The 13,469-nt window shown below is 54.4% G+C and overlaps 1 protein-coding gene across 4 annotated transcripts in view; it reads left to right on the top strand.

Moving 5' to 3' along the window:
* Positions 1–13,469, top strand: part of EPN2 (epsin 2) — an 86,595-nt gene that overhangs the window by 43,160 nt on the left and 29,966 nt on the right. Inside the window, exon 4 of one of the 4 annotated variants that reach the window (XM_047832099.1) lies at positions 719–721. The exons of the other annotated variants lie outside the window; for them this stretch is intronic. Coding sequence (XP_047688055.1) covers positions 719–721 — 3 coding nt within the window. The remainder of the gene's footprint in view (positions 1–718; positions 722–13,469) is intronic. 4 annotated transcript variants of the gene reach the window in all.

Below are 13,469 nucleotides of genomic sequence, written 5' to 3'. Positions count from 1 at the left end.
CACCACCACGTGTCACTCGCCAGAAGTCCTGTTGCGATTTGGGTGAGGCATGGGGTGACTGTCCGTGCTTTCCCGGTGTCCCCACGCCCTGAAAATTTGGACGGGGCCCCGCTGTCTGCCAGACCCAGGTGTGGTGGGGGCCAGACACCCTTTGGCTTGTTGAGCCAGAAGGGTGCGGCTTAGACCTCACAGTGGTGGGCAGACCCGAGGGCCTCGGTGGACGCTCGTTGGAAGCCATCAGCCTTGATGCAGTGATATGTGCCTTGGTGAGGACAAAATGGGATTGTTTCTGCTTCTCAATTAACTGCTGCCCTTCCAGAAATCCCCATTACCGTGGTAAACAGAGAGTTAGCTGTACTGTCGATTCTAGGTCACAGTGTTTGAAGATACCTAATTCAATGGGTAACTAAACGCGGGGCTTCTCTTTTGACTAATTAACAATGTGTCCCGGTCAGAGGCTGCAACTATTGCAGGTTAAACCGAAAGCAGATTTTTTCTGTTGCCTCCAAGAAAACGTTCTCAGTCTGATCAGCCTTCGGCCCGAGTGCCCCGCCCCCGCCGCCCGCCCCCCACACACAGAGAAGAGAGCTATTCTCGCCTGTTCTTACTAGAAGGGGCACCAACGGAGAGCCTCTGTGTGACCTCCCCGATAAGGTGGCCCGCCTTTATTCAGCCCTGGAAACAGTTACTGTTCATTCATGCCTCATCAATATTACAGCTTGTTTGACTCGGGTATTTGTGTGGTCACTAGATTTAGCTCTGGGATAGTTTCCTTTGTGCTCCTGTCTTCCCCTAACAGCGTGTGCAGGATTTTGTGAGGAGGACCGGCTTTGCACCCTGCAGGATGAAAAGGTCAAAAGTGTGTTTTGAAGGATCATCCAAAGGCCCTTGGGTTGCACACCGTTTCTTCCGCCAGATCTTTGGCGGCCGTTCCTACAGGTTCCCAGTGTTCCCCCCAGGACTCCGGGGTCCCCCTTTGTTTTTCCCGGATTTCATTCAGTAACCGGGAAGGTGTGTTTGGAGTCTTGTACCAGCTCTCCTCCTGGTGGCAGGTTGGCTCTGCTGGGACATGTGCATATTAAAATTAGGCCGCCCTGCTGCCCACCTCTCCCGCTGTGGTCCGGACCACACCCTGCGCCACCAGGCCAGTCTTGTCCCCTCTGGTTCCTTCCGCCTGGGCACCTCCCCTGCACGCACACATCTGGCAGGTTGCTCGAGGTGCCCGGTCCATGTGGATTTCTCTTCTCCTGCAGCTCTGGTAGAAATTGGGGGTCAAAATGAGTAGGTCTTTTTGGCAGCTTCTCGTGTCCCAGAAGAGTTTGGGGCAAACAAGTGTCACACGGTGCCACGTTCCGTCCTTCAACTGGTTAGTGTGTGCGTCCCTCTCCGTATCTCACACGCTGCCCATCCTTAGGCTGCTGGAGAGCAGGACCCCCGCCCGCGACGACTTTCTGCCCGTTCTTAGCACCTAACAGTGTTCAGTGCAAGGTAAGTGCTTCACGTACGCACGTCGGTGGGTTTGCTTTGAACACGCCGGCTTGGAATCCGGCAGTGGAGGAGTCAGACGGACACCGGCCGTTCGGGAAGTGGTCTCCTGAAATGCAGGCCGTGATCCTGGAGGAGACGTGTGGGCGGGGCACACTTAGGACCCCAGACCCTGCAGAGGAGGCCCTGTGGGCACGGGTGCAGACTCAGTGTGGGGCAGGGGAGGCAGACGGCTGAGAAAGCCCCTTCGTGGGAGAGCACGCACTGCGGGGAGGCTTTCACTGCTGGGTGGCTGTTCTGACCCACAGTAATCATGCCGGTGTTTGAGGAGACCGTCCTTCCACGAGCCGTACCCACCCGATCCTCTCTGTGCCTCCTTCCTCCCTTTTGCCTCCCGCATACATCGGCAGGTCTGACCTTGGAAACCTCTCAAATTCTGTCCTTCCTCTCTAGTTCCATGACCTCAATTCAGTGTCTGCTTTCTCACTGGTTTCCTTGCGGTTAGCCGCCCTCCCCCCCCACTCTTGTCCACCTTCCATCTTGAGAAATGAGACCCTGACCCTGGGTCTTGGGAGAGATCCTCTAGATTCCAGGGTCCAGGCCAGAGCCTTTGACACGGCAGACAACTCCCCTGGGGGTCCTCGGCTGCCCTCTGTCAGCCTAGGTGTGCGGATGTCCACCTGGAGGTGGCACTCCAGGTTGTCTCTGCGAAGCCTGCCCCAGCTGCCCTCTGGCTCCCACATTCCCTCCTTCACTCACCAAGTATCGAGTTCCTGTCGTGTGCCCAAGCGCAAAGCAGAGCCCTCCGCCCCTACTCAGGGGAGGAGAGACAATAAACGTAAGACACCATACAGGATATTATGTGGTGAGTGCTTTGGAGAACGGCAGAAAAAAACCAAACAAGCATGAGCATGCCCAGCCAAGCCTGAGGAGTGGGGAGGGTGGTCTGCAAGTGTTAAGGAGGGTGTCAGGATAAGCCTAATTGAGAAAGTGATGTTGGAGCGAAGGTCAAAGGGGGATGAGGAGTGCTCGCGTGAAGGCTCGGAAGCGGCGGTGCAAATGCCCTCAGGTGGAGTGTGCTGGGGGGCGGGGAGGGGGTTGTTTGCAGACCCGAAGGGCCAGTGGGGCTAGAGCTGAGTGAGGCCGAGTGGCGGGTGAGGCCCACCCCGAGGCTGGCGAAGGTGGAGGGCCCTTCTCAAACTGCCTCTGGCAGGGAGCAGTTCCTTCAATTCCGGATCTGTCTCAGACCGATACTTTTGTATCAGCCTGTGGATGTTGTAGCTATCTCAGATTGCCCTAAAGGTTTCTAGCCACTTTCTCTCACCGGGCTTGCTCCTCTGGCTCTGTCCGAAACCAGAAACCACGGTCCTTATCCAGGTGGAGGGTGACAGGCTGTGGAGGCCTGGGGATGTCTTACAGGAGAGCCAGCAGGCTTGCTGGAGGACTGGACGCAGCGGGGGGGGGGGGGGGGGGGGGGGCATGGGGAGAGGAGTTGAGGACTGCCGGCGGAGCAGCCCGGGGCTGGGGGGGGGGGGGGGGGATGCCGCTGCCATCATCTGGTCGCCGTGAGGGTGGCTGGGAGCCGCGCGGCTGGGAGCAGAGGTGGGGTTATGCTCTGGCCGTGGCGAAATGTCTACTAGACATGCAGGTGGAGGTGTGGAGAAGGTCTGAGAAGTCGAGGGCTTGGGGGAGAATTCTGGGCTGGCAATGGCTTCAGCTCTTTGGCCTCACCTGGCATTCATGTTTCCTTCACACTTGTGTCATCCCTGGTGCCCCGCTGCCCTTCCCGCCCAAGACTAGGCCCTGGGCTGGCGCGCGTTGGCCGTGTATGTGATTTTGGCACGTAGCTGGTGCTCGGGACTGCCGTGTGCAGGGGAGGCTGTGGGGCCCAGGGGAGCCTTTCCAGGCTGAGAGGTTGGGGTTTGCCAGAGAGCACCCAGACAGGGCAGCTGGCTTGGGCGGAGCAGGGGTGAGCCAACTGCCTGTTGTTACCCTCCCTCACCACCCCCCCCCCCCCCCCCCCCGCTCTGTCCACCCTCCACCCTTCAGCAGGCAGTGGAGAAACTGCAGAAGTTCTTGGGGTGGTGGGAAACCACATGAAAGGTGGCATGGCGGGGTGGGGGGGGCGGCTGGGGGAATCGCCCCGTGAGTCCGGGTGGAGACGTGAATCGAATGTAAGACTGCCACTGTCCTCCAGCATGCACACCCAAACTCAGGGCAGGACCTGCCACCTCCCTCATCTGTCCTGTGGATGGAGGCGGGTGAGGGAAGGAAGGAACGCCCAGCCCGTACACCCCCAGAGCCTGGGCCACACTTGCTGTGGCATCATCCTGTGTTTGGTACCTTGCATTTCTGGGTGCGAGGCCAACCACTAGCATTCCCATTTTTTTTTCCCTTTTCTTTTCTTTTCTTTTCTTTTCTTTTCTTTCTTTTCTTATTAATTTTATTTTTTTTTTTTTAATTTTTTTTTTTTCAACGTTTATTTATTTTTGGGACAGAGAGAGACAGAGCATGAACGGGGGAGGGGCAGAGAGAGAGGGAGACACAGAATCGGAAACAGGCTCCAGGCTCCGAGCCATCAGCCCAGAGCCTGACGCGGGGCTCGAACTCACGGACCGTGAGATCGTGACCTGGCTGAAGTCGGACGCTTAACCGACTGCGCCACCCAGGTGCCCCTCTTTTCTTATTAATTTTAAAGTAAATCTCTTTTGAAAGAGAGAGCATGCACACAAGCTGGGGAGGGGCAGAAAGAGAGGGAGAGAATCCCAAGCAGGCTCACGAACCGTGAGATCATGACCTGAGCTGAAATCAGCAGTCGGGACACTTAACCAACGGAGCCACCCAGGCCCATCCAGCGTTCCGGTCCTTAGACAAAGGAAGGAAGAAGGAAGGAAGACGTAGAAATGCTTGTTGCCCTCTGATTCCCTCCGATGCATCAGAACCAGAGTGGGCAGTTCTGTGTTCGCACATGCCACCTGGGGCCAGGTCTCGGGCTGACCCGGTGGGTCCACTGTCTTGGTGACCCCTTGGACGCTTGGGCTGGTGGAGCAGCCCCCCTGCGATGTGGCTGGGCTCTGCTCCCAGGAGAGCTTCGGGGCTTGCCTCAGGCCAGCCCTTCTTTTGGGCTGGGAGCTCCTCACGCAGGGCTGCGCCCCCCAGACCCTGTGGACAGCGACTCACCAAGTGATTACCAGAGATTATGAGCATTCCATTTATTTGCTCTGCTTCGGCCTAGAAAGGATTGGAGTTGGCTTACAAAACACATTCGATACCAGAGGATTAAATAGGGGCAAAAGGAAAATAAAATAAGGCCAGAGTCACACATAAGTGCTGGAGACGGATCCAAAATTGGCTTTGAACTTCTCAGCCGCCAGCACCAAAGAGGGCGATTTCCCTTTAGTTTCTGGACAAGAGTCTGGGATCCGGATGACGTCCAGGGAGGCCAGGTACCCACCGTGCAGCGGGGGGAGCGGGGCCTGAGAGCAGCCTGCACAGGCCTTCACGGGGAGCACTTGATCCTGACTGCATCCCCACGGCCGGACCACCCGAGCCTGTCCTGAGCCCTACCCCGCTGGCCTGATGCAAATCCGGGGGAGCTTGAGGTGTCCCCGGGACTGGAGGGTCGGTGTGGTTATCTCCCTCCACGGTGCTCAGCCATTCTTAAGCCCATTAGGGAGAATCTGAAAGCATGCGTGTTTGGGAGGAGCCCAGGGGCACGGGCCTTCCCAGAACTCTCCAGGGAAGCTGGTTCTCCACAGCAGGGAGCCTCAGGGGTGAACCAGAGCCCCTGTGGCCCCTGCCCTGCCAGCCAGGCTATGGGAGCCGAGCGGGAGCAGGTAAACACGTGCATGCACACAAGAGGACATTTTAATAAGGGTTAGGCATCTGAGAAAGGGAGGAGTCCTACACAGGTCTGTTTTTGAAAACTTGAAGATGTGCGAATATATAATCATAATACGCTATTGTGTTTTAAAAGCTACAAACCCAGCCCGCATGTCCCTCAGAAGCCCTCGTGGGGTGTGGACTTGGAAGGAGCCTGGGTCAGCCCAGGCCCCCTGAGAGGGTGGGAGGGGGAGGGGAGCTCTGAGGTACAGGACTGAGCGGTGCTGCCCAGGCACGGAGTGGGGGGGACGTGCAAGGGCCTAGAGGCGTTTGCTGGCTGCCAGCCAGGTAATTCCCCAGTGTCGGGGAGGCCAGGGGCAGCCACCCGGTGAAGAAAGTTCCCGGCCCTCAGGGGTCCCGGCCCTCAGGGGTCCCAGCCCTCAGCGGCAGAGTGTTTTTCAAGAGGGATGGACTAGGAATCTGGTGGGAGATGGGATCCATGGGACTTCCCTTTTGCTGGGGCGAATATGTCCTGTAAGTCACGGGACCCCTGATCTTAGGCAGGCAGGCAGGCAGGAAGCCCCACGGCAGAGGCCGGTGCCAGGCTGGCAGCCTTAGCGTGCTCTGGAGTTAATCCCTTCAGGTGGAGGTAGAATCTCAGAGGAGGCTGGTCAGTAACGGGGGCGGCCGTGTTGCTGACACACGACCCTGGAGATGTTGCTTCTTGCCACAGGGGCTGGGTCCCAAGTGGGTCTGAATGTGCCGGGTGAGGCTGTCCCCCGAGTGGGCCGTTGCGAGAGACAGCCGCCAGGTGAACTTCCCACCCGTCTGCTTTCCCCGAGACTGGTCCATCTGCGGCTTCGACCTGCCTGAGGAGGTGGGCGGGTGCTCCTCAGTAAGGACGCCGAGATGGCCTGAGCGGAACCCACTGTGTCATGAGTGCTAAAGCTGGGATTCCACCGAGTAGACGAACGAACGTACAGCTGCACTTGTTACAACCCTAAGATCGTATGGCTCCTCCATGTAATGCTTTTTTCTTTCGTGGTTTAAAAAAAAGTGGGTTTTTTTTTTAACATTTATTTATTTTTGAGAGACAGGGAGAGACACAGCATGAGCTGGGGAGGGGCAGAGAGACAGGGAGACACAGAATCCGAAGCAGGCTCCAGGCTCCGAGCTGTCAGCACAGAGCCCGACGTGGGGCTCGAACCCACGAACCACGAGATCATGACATGAGCCGAAGTCAGACGCTCAACCTACTGAACCACCCAGGTGTCCCTCTTTTATGGTTTAAAAAATTTTTTTTTCATATTTATTTTTGAGAGAGAGACAGAGCGTGAGCAGGGGACGGGCAGAGAGAGAGGGAGACACAGAGTCTGAAGCAGGCTCCAGGCCCTGAGCTGTCAGCACAGAGCCTGACGTGGGGCACAAACCCACAAGCCATGAGATCAGGACCCGAGCCGAAGTTGGACGTCCAACCAACTGAGCCACCCAGGTGCCCCCTTCTATTATGGCTTTTAAAAGCAGGGGTACCTATTTCGACTGTTACGTAACGGGGACCCAGATTTTAAGGAGTTCCTGTGATTGTCAGAGAGTCTAACATTGAAACACAGCCATCCGAGTTGCTGATTGGGGATTATCAGCTAAGGATCAGTGTTGTTTTGTGCCATAGAACGTTGAATTATGAATACAAAATTTGTATCTGTCCGTTTGTCTTTTAAAAAAATGTTTTTTTTAATTTATTTATTTGGAGAGAGAGACAGACAGGCAGCAGGAGCAGGAGAGGGACCGAGAGAGAGGAAGAGAGAATCGCAAGCTGGCTCCACACTGTCAGCACAGATCCCGACGCAGGGCTTAAATCCACAAAACTGTGAGATCATGACCTGAGCCAGAACCAAGAGTCAGGTGCTTACCCGACTGGGCCATCCAGGCACCCCTCTGTTTGTCTTTTTTTTTTTTTTTAATTTTTTTTTCAACGTTTATTTATTTTTGGGACAGAGAGAGACAGAACATGAACAGGGGAGGGGCAGAGAGAGAGGGAGACACAGAATCGGAAGCAGGCTGCAGGCTCTGAGCCATCAGCCCAGAGCCTGACGCGGGGCTCGAACTCACGGACCGCGAGATCGTGACCTGGCTGAAGTCGGACGCTTAACCGACTGCGCCACCCAGGCGCCCCCCTCTGTTTGTCTTTAAAGCAGACTTTGTAGTATAGGTAAACAGCGTTGTTTATAAGCTCATAGTAAGTGGAGTATGAAACAGGGACAAGGAGCTTTAAGTCAAGGTCGACAACAGTTACACAGCTGTGACAGTGCCTGGGTCATGGCTGCCCAGTTCCATAGTGGCTGGCTTCAAATGGTCCACTTCAAGAGGGCATTTAAAACGTACTTAAGTAAAAATAAGAAGGAAGGTCTAAAGATAGTTTTTGGGTTTTTTTTTGGTATGGCAAAAGAGACTGTATGATTTACTTATAACCCCCTGTATATCATGTTCCTCTCTTTTATTGTGTTCACAGTACTTTTTACTACTTGAGTTATCATTTATTTCATTCTCTTTCTGTCTCCCTGCACTAAAACACACTCCAAGAGCAGAAGCCTGGTCTGTGCTCAGTGCACAGTGCCTGACCCGGGGGAAGGCGTTCAGTAAACACTTACTGAATGAACAGATGCTAAATAAACCTTAATCTGTCTTCCTCCCTTCCTCCCTCCCTCCCTTCCTTCCTTTCTCTTTCTTTCCTCCCTTCCTCTTTTCTTTTCTTTTCTTTTCTTTTCTTTTCTTTTCTTTTCTTTCCTTCCTTCCATCGTTCGTTCCTTCCTTCCTACCTTCCTTCTATCCATCCTTCCATCCATCCATCCATCCATCCATCCGTCCATCCATCCTTTCTTGGTATTTCTGTGTTATGCTCATCTCTCTTGGTGTTCTGCCCCAGGCATAAGCATTAGTCTCTTGGAAATATATTTTAGACGCTATTCCAGAAATAAAGAGACACTTTACATATCTGTGCAGTTTCTTGGTGCTTTAAGGTTGAGTTTAGCAACGGTGTAATTCATAGATGCTGGGTTTTGTCTATTAATAAAAAGCTGTTCCTCGTCTTGCTGGCTGCCTTTTTTTTTTTTTTTTTTTTTTTTTTTTCCCTCTAAGCCACTTGCCCTCAGGCCGGCTGCCGAGAAACTTTTAAATGTTCCAAAACATCCCAAAGCCTGGGCTGCACGTCTGACCAGTGAAGTCAGAACCTCTGGGCCGGGCCCAGGCTTCACAGCGTGCGCCCGGGGCCGGGCACTGCGCCTCCAGTGGTCCATTCCGGGTCAGCTTTTGTTCAGCAGAAGCCTTCTGTTCTCCCCTCTCTCCAGCCGATGCCCAGTAGCGGTGCCCTTTCAGAAAGTTACAGTCGGCAGGCAGAACTTTCAGCAGCTGGAAATTGATGGTGCCGATTGAATTAGTCTCCTCCTGCCGACAGCTTAGTCCAGCTGTGGGGAATAACCTGCACCCTTCAGACCAGCTCCCTGGTGGCCCACTTCTCCAGTACGAACTGGTAAGCCCAGGGTGGACCCGAGCTGAGGACCTGCGGCCATTTCATTATAAAAGTAACACGTGTCCATTCGTGTTCGTGTAGAAAGTGCAACACGAAGAAGACAAATATCCCCTAATCTTATTAGAGAAAGACACAGCCTTCCTTTACACGTTGGTACATTTCCTTTCGGACTTTTTTCTAAACATTTTTGTTCCAGGAGTGCATACATGGTAAATGCAAGTTTGTGTCTCTGGGTTTTGTCTCATAACATTGTAACAGAAGCGCTGTCTCCCTTCCTCCCACCCTGTGAACAGTCTACCAGCTGCGCTCAACATTCCGCTGGGTGGAGCTTCCTCGCTCGTCCTCCCTCGCTCGTCCCGCCCGATGCTGGACCTGCGTTAACTCTCCTGGCTAACGCCAGACAGCCCGGCCATTTTCAGTGCCAGGGTCCCACTCCCTGGACCGTGAGCACAGGAGGCTCCGAGCCCCCCGGTTGTGCGGTTTTGTTACGACCATCTTCCTGTGGGCAAAGCAAACAGGTTCCTAATCGGGAAAGGAATTGCAGGCCAGATCAAGACCCACATCCCCCAAAGGCGGCTGTACCGACATCTGGACCGCAGGTCTGAAGACCGACCGCTCCGCGAAAACAGAACAAATCTAGCATTTTGTGTTCTGCAGATAATAGCCCAGTATACAAGCGTCATTCATAACCACATGACATTTGCAGAACACAGTTTTCAAAACATTAAGTTTGTTCGCTTCCTCATTTCGTAAGTCCCGTGGGCCAGGGCCGGCGCTGAGTGGTGAGGGGCCCATAGCAGCCGAAGCCTTGTCCCTCGTGGGCTTCCGGTGTAGGAGAGGCAGACACATCTATGGGGCACCTACTATAGGGCCCGGAAGGGGCCTGGGCAGGCGGTTTCAGAGCTTCGTGGCCATCTAGCTGTTCCAATGCTGTGTGTGGTGTGACGGGGCGAGCTAGCGGGGTGGGGGTGGGGCTGTCAGCGCAGGCCTCAGGGATCCCTGTGCAGTGGCTACAGAGGGCTGCCCTTCAGCTGACTCCTTAGGCTGCATTCCCATGAGAAATAATAGTTAAGCAGTCTGATCTTTTCACCTAACTTTCTATGTGCATTTTCCATGTCGCCACAAAGTTACTCTTAGTTTCTTTCTTTCTTTCTTTCTTTCTTTCTTTCTTTCTTTCTTCCTTTTTCTTTCTTTCTTTCTTTTTCTTTCTTTCTTTCTTTCTTTCTTTCTTTCTTTCATTTATTTATTTTGAGAAAGAGGGAGCAAGTAGGAGAGGCAGAGAGAGAGAGAGAGGGAGAGAATCCCAAGTGCGGAGCCTGATTTGGGACTCCAACTCCTGAACCTTGAGATCATGACCTGTGACTGCCGCTAGTTTTAAAGGTGAAACCTTGGGTAGGTTACTTCACTCTGGCCAACATAAGTCTTTTAATTGGTAAACTAGGGATAAGGGTAGTCTCTCCTGGATTATGGCGTAAATTACGTGTGCTAATATATGCTGTGCACATACGGCCTTACACAAAGGAGGCATGGCATAAGTGGATTGTTATGATCAGAGTTGTTTTCAGCTTGTCATCAGTGTAAATAATGCTGTGGTAAAACTTCTTTGTGCAGAAGGCTTGCTTTTCAAAGGATTCCTTAGGTTCAGTGTAGCCTTCGGTGTGGAGTTCCCAGAAGTGGCATTAATGGAGAAGCGTGTGAACATCATTCTGTCTCCGGAAACATTGCAGATGCTTTCCAAACAGGTTGTGTCCCCTTGCCGGGCCCCCAGCTGTGGAGACAGTGCTCGGTTGATAGCCGCGGAGCCCAAAGGGGGTACTATGATTTTTTTTAAAGATTGTTACTAATAGATGGAAGTTATTATCAGAATAGTCATTTTATGTGTTTGTTCTAAACATTTATTTATTTTTAATGTCTGTTTATTTTGGGAACAAGTGCGTGCAAGTGGGGGAGGGGCAGAGAGAGGGAAGAGAATCCCAGGCAGGCTCCACACTGTCAGCACAGGGCCTGAAACGGGGCTCGAGCTCACGAACCGTGCTGTCACGACCTGAGCTGAAATCACGGGTTGGATGCTCAGCCGACTGAGCCACCCACGCGCCCCCAGAATACTCATTTTAGAAGTGAGTTTCCAGTTTCTAAGTATTACTCTAAGAAACTGCTATAGGCATTTAACTTCTTTATTTGAATTCAAACTTATGATTGAATTTTAAACGACATTCCATTTTCGCTGAAGTTCATGCCTCACCCTGGGCCTGCTCACAAGTTTGGGTGTCAGCGTTCACTCATCTCCACGGGGCCAGATGGGCTGCCGAGCCCCGGCCCCTCCCTCCCGAGGTCCTGCCTGGAGAGCTGTGGGCACCTCCCGTGCCCCACCCGGAGAGCGACTTTCACCGGGGACAAAGCCGGGGACGCCGCGGCAGGAACGATGGGGGCCCCTGGGAAAACAGTAATGAGAAAACGTTGCTTAATGCTGTGGATGAGCCCTCCCTACAACACCTCACAAGCCGGTGATCTTGAAATGGAGAAGGTTTCACCTGTGGCCCAAAGAGAACAGCATAGACTTGCTCTTTTTTTCCACGCAGAGGATGGGCTCTGAATCGTGCAGACAAACAAAAGGACTGCCTTTTGTCTCTGCTCTACACCCCCCCCCCCCCAGTCTCCAGCCCTTCGGGGGAGGACCGGAACCACTGTTCTGGCTCTGCCCCCTTCCTCCCTGGGCTTCGGCTTCCCTATCCCTGTCCCAAACTGAGGCGGGCAGCACCAGTGGCTCAGGCTGGTGGTAAGGAGCAAATGACGTGGGAACTGAACTTGAAAATGAGCCAACAGGTGTTTGAACTCCTGCTCTGTGCCTGTCAGGAAGCCGCCGTGGCCCCTGCCGCCGTGGAGTCTTCGGCCAGATCAGTTCGAGGAGATGGCCCGACTGCACACAGGTCAGCGGTGCCGCGTGCATAAGCACTGATTACAAAGGGGCAGACGAAAGCCACGAGGTGCCCTGCTCTAGGCGCCAGGGCTGGCGGGAATCAGGCCAGCAAGGACGCCTGCCCCGAGGAGCATCCTACTGGCCTGATCGAGGAAGACGTGCTTGAGAAGGTGCCGCTGGAGCTGACACTTTGGCTGAGGGGGTCTCTCTTTCCCCCTTGCGGAACAGCGGGATGGGCACAAAAACAGGGAGGAGCTGAAGGGTTCTAGGAACTGAGTGGAGGCTGGCAAGCTGGGGTGCCTGGGAGGAGATGGGCTCGTGAGCAGCCCTGGGGAGTGAAGAGTCTGTCCTGGAGCTGGGAGGCGGTGCTTCCTTGCCTGCAGGACGAGGATGCCCATGTCGCTGTGTGCAGGGAGGCGGTGGGAAGACGCTGAGCTGTGCATGGGTAAAGCGTTGACCCGGTGGCTTCCCACAGCTGCTGCAAGCAAGCGCCCCAACCCAGGCAGCTTAGAACAACGGAAAGGGGTCGTCTCTCCTTCAGGAGGCCCCAGGTCCAAAATCAAGGTATCGCCAGGCCCACACTCCGTCTGAAACCTGTAGGGGAGAGTCCTTCCTTGCTTCTTCCTAGCTTCTGGTGGTGGCCGGCAGCTGAAGCGCTCCAGTCCCTGTCCCCTCTCGTCCTACGTGGCCTCCCCTCCTGTGTCTGTGCCTGGGGCTCTTCCCCTTGGTCTTGTCAGGACACCGGCCATGTTGGATTTAGTGCCCACCCTGCTTCAGCATGACCTCGTCTTCCCTAATTACATCTGCAGTGACCCTGTTTCCAAATAAGCTCATGATCTGAGGTGCTGGTGGTCAGGACGTCCCCGTGTCTTCTTGAGGGACCCAGTTCTGCCCACAGCACCCTGGCAGAAGAAGGCACTCTGAGTGCCGATCGCAAGCACTGCTTCGGATGCAAGGTGTCAGCCAGGCTGGCCAGGGCCACAGATTCTCTCCTGTGGCCTCAGGCTGGATGGTCCGGGAGCCTCTTCAAGTATAATAGAATCTCAGTTGAGTGAATACTGAATCCAGCCACGTCTTAACCTCTGGCAAAGCTGCCACTATTGCTCCCAGGGACCAGCCACACTGCATCATGGCTCCACTTAGATGCCAAAGCCCCTCTAAGGACCCCAAGAACCACCTTGGCTCTTCCATCATGGCCCTTTGGACACCCTCTGCCTTCACCAGCCTCACACCCAGTGAGTGAAGCTCCCACTTACCCTCTGTCTGACCTCCTTCCACCACCCAGGCCTCTGCTCCAGCATCTCAGAAAGGCCTTCCCTGACCTCTGAACACACAGAGCAAGCTCTCCTCTGCCTGGGATTCCCCCGCCCCCTGCTCCCTCCCTTCCTTCCTTTCTTTCAAAAATAAGCTTCCTGCCTGTTGCAGAGCCACGGGAGCCCGATGCTGGGCTTGAACTCACAACCCTGAGATCAAGACCTGAGCTAAGATCAAGAGTGGGACGCTTAACCGATGGCGCCCCACCCTGCCTTCTTTATTCCTTACTGGCACACAAGCTCCGGGAGATCGGGGACTTTGCTCATACCTGGAGGGGTGCAGGGCATGGTAGACATTGAGTGTAAAGTCAGAGTCCCGGAGCCCCTTCAGGGTGCTGGAGGGAGCATGGCATTCGGCCCTGAGGTGTGGCTTTGAGTTCTGGTGTCCGTGAACAAACCATTTAGC

Source organism: Prionailurus viverrinus, chromosome E1 (assembly GCF_022837055.1).
Source record: "Prionailurus viverrinus isolate Anna chromosome E1, UM_Priviv_1.0, whole genome shotgun sequence".
NCBI lineage: Eukaryota > Metazoa > Chordata > Mammalia > Carnivora > Felidae > Prionailurus > Prionailurus viverrinus.
Note: the sequence above shows the minus strand (reverse complement) of the source record. Positions and strands in the feature narration are given on the sequence as shown.